Genomic DNA, 5,992 nt, shown 5'->3' with positions numbered 1-5,992 from the left:
GCAGTACAGAGAGCAGCGACGATGACTTCGACGGTGCAGGGAATCGATCCATGTTCGAGGACAGGCGTGCGGTACAATGCAGATCATCGTGTGGTCAAAATCAATGCAAAAGAATCGGTTTCATTCGGTTGAAAATCCATCTGTGTATATTGAAGATTGTATGGATTTTATAGGTAATTATTGTAATTAATTCATAATTTCGTGAAATTCGGGGAATAAATCAACGCGAACGTTGAAGTAGGTGCCTTCGCATCATCCGAGGAAGGTCTTGGGGGCCTTGAAAGTGATGGAACGTGTTAGTTCATGAGCGCCACTTCGCAGAGCAAGTTCAGGTGCGCAACAGCAGTAGTGGGAGCGGCAGGACACGCGGGAGTGCTCAAGTGGTGGTGTTGGTGGTGGTTATGATTCAAAAAGTGCGGACGACGGGTTTGCTCTGACAACGATGGCAATGGTCGGTCGCTTGCCCACGGAGAAGGAAGCGTGATTTGGGGAATGCATCGGTCTTCGTGGACGTATCGCGATGAGGGAGGCGGCGGCATCAATCCCGCAACCGTCATGGACGCATGTCGGTGTTGAAGTTGGACCATGGACGGCAACGATCTCACGACCGGAGCGACAGTGGCAGTCGTGGGTTGTTGCGCAACTTTCTTTTGCTTGACGCACCGACGGTGCAGCGTGCCAGCTTGCTTTCTCTTTTCGTAGTACTCCTTCATCTTGGCAAGAGCTTTTTCGCGGTTCTTTTCATACCATTCCTTCTTGTACTCGCGTCGGATTTCCCGACTGGATTCGCTATCGTCCTTCTTGAGCTTGAACGTCTTCTTCGCAGTCGATGGCGTCGACGAGCTTCGCAGCATCTGGTTAAACGTAGGGTACTTTTCGTCGGCGCTGGACGAGTCGTCCATGGACGGGATGGACGTGGCGGGGCTTGCAACCATGTCGCGGTGGCGGAATGTGCTTGGGAGCGGCGACGACACCATGGACGCTGGTGGCAGGGGTGTCGATGATGTGTGCATAAGAGATCAAGATGGAAAATGCGTGACTTCCGTCGACCGATCTTGCTCTGTCGCATTAGTCAACGTATGGACCAGGGGTGTGTTCTTGGCATTTGCTCCCTCAATGACACGAACTCGCGATCGGATTGGCTAAGGAATCCTTGGACCAATCAAAACGCGATTGTACCTCGATTTGTCCGGATACGAAAATCACCATTGTGTTACCGCACCTGTCGCCATCGTGTTGACACTTCGTTACACGACAATGTGTAATGGTGACAAGGAAGATGAGACCAAGCGACGGCGAATGAATGCACCCGCCGCCGGGGACTCGTAAACGCTACAAAACCTCGCACGCCTCGCACACAAACACGAAGCACCCGACACGCGATGTCTTCTGCCGCTTCGATCGGACGCACCCCGCGTGGAATTGCTGCTTGCACTTTTGGCATCGGACCATGAACCCAAACGGCTCGTCTCGGCATGCGAGGCACAAGTTGGTAGCGACAGCCGTCTTGATCGCTGGTTGTTCAAGGGGTCGTGCTGCTACTTCAGCTGATTCTTCTTCGTCAACGACGGAAATCGGTATAGCGTGTGTTGACAATGGCACTACGTGTGTGCACTGAGGCGATGGTAGGAGTGGAGAAACTGGGTTTGACGTCTTGGTGCCTGACGAATCGTCCAGAACGAGAAGGTGGCTTTGACGACTTTCCAACACTGCTGCTTGGCCTTCCATTTCTTGGATTTTGACCTCCATTTGTTGAAGTCGGGCTGTTTGGTCAGCGAGTGCATTTTCCGCGTTGAGCAATTTGGTGCGGAAAGCTTCCTCGTCGGATAGTCTGTCTTCCTCCGCTTTTGTCATCGCCATTGACAGCTCCTCAATTTGGCGCTGCAATGATTGTCTCTCTTCCTCATGTTGGCATGTGAGCGTTGCAATGGACAACTGCAATGCGTCAATGGTTTGTGTCCCGCATATACTTGATTCTTGGTACTTTGCCACCAAGTTTTGTTGGGCTTGCAATTTTCCCTCCTGCAAGTGTCCCAGTGCCATAATTGAAGTTAATGTTAAGTAGATATGATCGATTACCATGAAACGAATTCGCATCCGCAATGCGTCGTTCTCGTCATGTGATTTTTGAAGTCGTGATTCGCACGTTTGATGCTTATTGGTAAGTTCGATCGTTTGGCTTTGTAAAGCTCCAACTTGGTCACATAGCGATTGAATCAAGGCTCGTTGTGACGATGTGGATGCATTGTCAGGCTGAGCTTTGCTGCTGGACATTTGAAGCATCATAGCTTCGCAATTACCTTGACTCTATGCTAAGTCAGAGGATTCAGATCTGGCGTCGATGGGAATCGCACCTCCTCTATCGATCGAACTTCTCTTGCCACTTTCATCTGAGGTCAGAAATGTTGTTGCCAACGATATGGACGCTGTTACATTCATTGATCGCTTTGGAGACGTCGGCCGCGTACGAATCCAAATATTTCGACGCCATGCGAATTTGCTCCTACAAGTTACTTTTTACATTCATGCAGAAATGTACATTCAAACCATTTGATCAACTGAGAATTTTCGTTGGCTTGCCTCATCGGTGTCAGGTGCTTGGTATTTGACGAATTCTTGTACTTTAAATTTGAACGTGTTTTCCTGAACTGTCATATTGAACATGAGCTGGACAATACTTCTACCTTATCGGAAAGCACGCTCGAGATAAATTGCTCGCGTTCGCGTAAGGTTTCCTGCAATACAGCCTTCTCCTGTTGGGCAGCATCCTGCTGCTATTCAGAGAGGAGCCAAGAAAGTACACGTCATACTATTCGCATCCGAGATATGTTGAGTTGAGCATCATTCTCACGAGCCACGGTCGCTGACGTTGCAATACTTCTCCTTAAGTCTTCGGCCTCTTCAGCCCATTTACGCTTTTGTCGCTCAAATTGTTGTTGCTGCATCGTCATCTGAAGCTTGCGCTGTTGCCCTTCTTCCACTTCCAACTTGAGCATTGAATGCCTACACACCAACGGATCACGAGATGTTGCTGTCGACGAGATCGTTTGCATTTATTACATGTCATTCACCACCGCTTGGACCTCGGCATGCTTCTTGTGCAGCCTCGCGAGAGCATCGTTGAGCGTCCCCCCCATTGTGGATATGATCTTTCGCGCGCAATTTGAAAATGGCACAACATCACGTTCAATCCGCGTTTTTTTTCACCAGCATCCAATCACATCGATGGAGAGCCGTTTAAACAATGTACTCCGGAGTATCGGCTACGGAGCACGTTAAGTGGACCTCATGGAAGTCTGTGCGGTCGTCCACCCCCGCCCGCCCACGGCAAATGCCTTCGCTAGCGTAGTGAATTCAGGCGAAGACATGACATGCCTTGGTGAAGTCACAGGCGTTGTGAGGTTTGTCCAGCTAAGATATTGTACAGTACATAGGCTCTCGCATCGACGAAATCTGAAATTTACAGTCGCTACATGACCTCTCCACACAACCTCTGAAGAATATGGCTTGCTCGTAGGAATTCCCTGCGCATGGTACCATTTCAGGGTGCTTGCAACCATCAGGAGCGAATGTCCTTGTGTGTGTTTGACAAACGAATTGAAGGCTGTACCTACAAGGAAGCGATGTATTCAGCTACGATCGATTACAACGTTCTGCGTTCATGACTACAGGTCAAGCGCGTGGTTCGACTCCTCGGCGGATCAACACACATTGCAAGATTTACCCAAAGGTGCGGCGAGTGTATGAGTTCACGATGGCACGAACGTAACCAGTGAAGCCAGCTGAATTGGACATTTACCTGGTCGAGCAAGCAGCTTGATCGACAGAGCTCCCTTCTCCACGCCACAGCGCCAGAAATGTCGGCAAACAAAATGAATACTAGTATGGTATTATATGAAATTTAAATGAAAGGCCCGCTGAGATTAGATGTTCAAGCGACACTGCTCGAATAACAGGATGTTATCCGGATGGAATGATCCAGATGGGGATGTTGGTTTTTTGGAGCAACGAACCAATATCCATGACGACTCCACCATCCAAAGCGGCGCGGCCACGCATCAAATGGGACGAGGAAACTATAGCTCTGCATGACCTTGACCGAGGAACACGCATGAAGATCGAGGAACCCAACACTCCTTATCACTACTACGCGACGGGGGAGGAAGACATGAACGTAACCACGGGGAATGATGTCGAGATCACTGACGTGGCACTGCAACTCCACAATGCGACCCACTCGGCGAGTGAATTGTCAGAGTTGCCCTCAAAAGCTCCCGTATCACCAGCTCACAGTGCTTCCAATGGTATTGAGCTCAAGTGGGACGAATTGCACGCGCGGTTAGAGGCGCACCAATCGGCGTCAAAGTCGAGCGAATGGGACAGCGACTCGGACACGTCGTCGACGAGCCGAAAGCATCCAGCACCTCCTGGAGGCGCTGACAACGCTTTCGCACAGAAGAGAAAGCAGCATTACAATGAGTTTGAGCGCATGAAGCAGTGGCGTCTGCAGCACGGCGCAGACGATGACGACGATGCATAGCTGACGAAATGTCAGTTAACATATCTGCTGTTAAAAATGACTGCCAAACTTTGTTCGACCCGACATTGAGCACTTTGGCGCGCTCTTACGGTTTGACAGGACCTGGGTGCCGACGGCCGCTTTCTGCTTGTACGCATTTGGAGCCGGCCCGACGTCATGACACATTCGGGCGCCGATCGGCGCCTTGCTGCGACCGACAACGCTAAACGAGTACGCCGCTACAAATCAAGTCGTCAAGACTCTGCAAGCGAACACATATCGCACAAACTGACAGACTAATGCCATACCTGAGTTTGTGACCGTCGACACAACCTGCTTTCCCACAGCCACATTGCCCGTGCTGTATTGCCCTGACGCGATGAACGTAAGTGACGCGTGTAGTTTCATGGAATCGTGATGTACCTGGTCCGACGTCGGCTGTCGACGTTTCCATGAGCGGCTTGCGGTTTACCTTCGAAAAGCTCGTGGCGGTTGCGCTCTTCGACGTGGACAGCACCTAGGCAGACCAGCACACAATCATGATTACAATGACGTGGAAAGCTGACAGCACATCAAGCGGCGTTGCCTCGTACAGTTTTTGTGTTCAAGAGGCATTCGGGAGTCTCATACGCCCCCGGTCCAGGCGACCGATTCGTGCCTTCCGCGCTCTTGGACCACTTCTTCCCGAGCGAAAACTGCGGCGCGGTTTTCTCGTTGGGGTTGACAATGTGGGGAGTGTAGTCGCCTATACACACCAAAGCTCTGTCACCTCACTCTGTGACGGCAGCCACGGCAGTACCTGGACCCGGACAATTTGCCGCGGATTTGAGGTCGGCGGTCGATCCAAACTTTTCACGACCGCTGATCGAGCACGCAGCTGCTGCCTTCATCGTTGACAGCACTGGTTTACCGATTGCGGTCGGAACTTGATACGCCCCTGGCCCCTACAAAATCCAGTCACGCTGTAATCACAGAAGGACTTGACGGACGGGCGACTGCGACCCGTCGCCAGCATCTCGAGGCCGGCTGCTCGTGCCAAAACAAGTGGTTGGAGCCGTGCGTTTGCGTGAGTCAACTTGATCTCCGCACGCCGACTTGATGTCGTCAAAGCCTGTCGAGAGCCCTGCCGCCTGCAACTTGGACGGGCTCAAGTCCCGACGGGGGCTACGCGACGGACTCAACCCTCCACATTTCGTCGGGCTGTTCGTCATGCGGGATATCTGGAACGTCGCCCAGGACAGCTTTACGTCGGCAAAATGAATTGCAAGCTAAACATAGCACAGCTCTCCAAAGTCGGCTAATTTTAGCGCCACCTTCTCAACTCTCGTAATTCATCAGGTTCAGGCGCCAATTGTTTACAGCCTTCGCCAACCTTGGCTAGCCCCCCATTTGGCTCCATACTATGCGCTGCATGTGCAAAAGGGAGTGGCACGAAGGAGATGCTTCATCTCTTTGGCTGCCAGTCCTGCTCCG

At 51.4% G+C, this 5,992-nt stretch overlaps 5 protein-coding genes across 7 annotated transcripts; 2 read left to right on the top strand and 3 right to left on the bottom strand.

Annotated features, from left to right (window-relative positions):
• Nucleotides 1-122: 122 nt before the first annotated feature.
• On the bottom strand, nucleotides 123-1,078 carry H310_04497 (hypothetical protein). Its single transcript, XM_008868875.1, has one exon. The coding sequence runs from the start codon at nucleotides 1,011-1,013 to the stop codon at nucleotides 297-299; it is 717 nt and encodes a 238-aa protein (XP_008867097.1). The 5' UTR covers nucleotides 1,014-1,078; the 3' UTR covers nucleotides 123-296.
• A 174-nt stretch (nucleotides 1,079-1,252) lies between these two features.
• H310_04496 (hypothetical protein) lies at nucleotides 1,253-2,382 on the top strand. Of its 3 annotated transcripts, XM_008868873.1 has the most exons (3): nucleotides 1,253-1,577; nucleotides 1,630-2,161; nucleotides 2,209-2,382. In XM_008868873.1, the coding sequence occupies exons 1-2, from the start codon at nucleotides 1,304-1,306 to the stop codon at nucleotides 1,740-1,742; spliced, it is 387 nt and encodes a 128-aa protein (XP_008867095.1). In that variant the 5' UTR covers nucleotides 1,253-1,303; the 3' UTR covers nucleotides 1,743-2,161; nucleotides 2,209-2,382. The 3 variants fall into 3 exon arrangements, with proteins under 3 accessions (XP_008867095.1, XP_008867094.1, XP_008867096.1); XM_008868872.1 differs by having other exon boundaries at nucleotides 1,630-2,382; XM_008868874.1 differs by having other exon boundaries at nucleotides 1,253-2,161.
• Nucleotides 2,355-3,141, bottom strand: H310_04495 (hypothetical protein). The gene is made up of 5 exons (XM_008868871.1): nucleotides 3,061-3,141; nucleotides 2,811-3,003; nucleotides 2,685-2,768; nucleotides 2,548-2,643; nucleotides 2,355-2,503 (listed from the first exon to the last, which is right to left on the bottom strand). Exons 1-5 carry the CDS (start codon nucleotides 3,135-3,137, stop codon nucleotides 2,387-2,389), a joined length of 567 nt encoding a protein of 188 aa, XP_008867093.1. The 5' UTR covers nucleotides 3,138-3,141; the 3' UTR covers nucleotides 2,355-2,386.
• An 853-nt stretch (nucleotides 3,142-3,994) lies between these two features.
• H310_04494 (hypothetical protein) lies at nucleotides 3,995-4,847 on the top strand. The gene has a single exon (XM_008868870.1). The coding sequence runs from the start codon at nucleotides 4,022-4,024 to the stop codon at nucleotides 4,538-4,540; it is 519 nt and encodes a 172-aa protein (XP_008867092.1). The 5' UTR covers nucleotides 3,995-4,021; the 3' UTR covers nucleotides 4,541-4,847.
• H310_04493 (hypothetical protein) lies at nucleotides 4,003-5,781 on the bottom strand. Its single transcript, XM_008868869.1, has 6 exons — nucleotides 5,509-5,781; nucleotides 5,319-5,463; nucleotides 5,113-5,264; nucleotides 4,943-5,036; nucleotides 4,828-4,890; nucleotides 4,003-4,758 (listed from the first exon to the last, which is right to left on the bottom strand). The coding sequence occupies exons 1-6, from the start codon at nucleotides 5,728-5,730 to the stop codon at nucleotides 4,571-4,573; spliced, it is 864 nt and encodes a 287-aa protein (XP_008867091.1). The 5' UTR covers nucleotides 5,731-5,781; the 3' UTR covers nucleotides 4,003-4,570.
• Between the last annotated feature and the right edge of the window lie 211 nt (nucleotides 5,782-5,992).

This window comes from Aphanomyces invadans (assembly GCF_000520115.1).
Source record: "Aphanomyces invadans strain NJM9701 unplaced genomic scaffold supercont1.7, whole genome shotgun sequence".
NCBI classification, from domain to species: domain Eukaryota; phylum Oomycota; class Saprolegniomycetes; order Saprolegniales; family Verrucalvaceae; genus Aphanomyces; species Aphanomyces invadans.
This window is presented reverse-complemented; position numbering and strand designations above follow the sequence as displayed.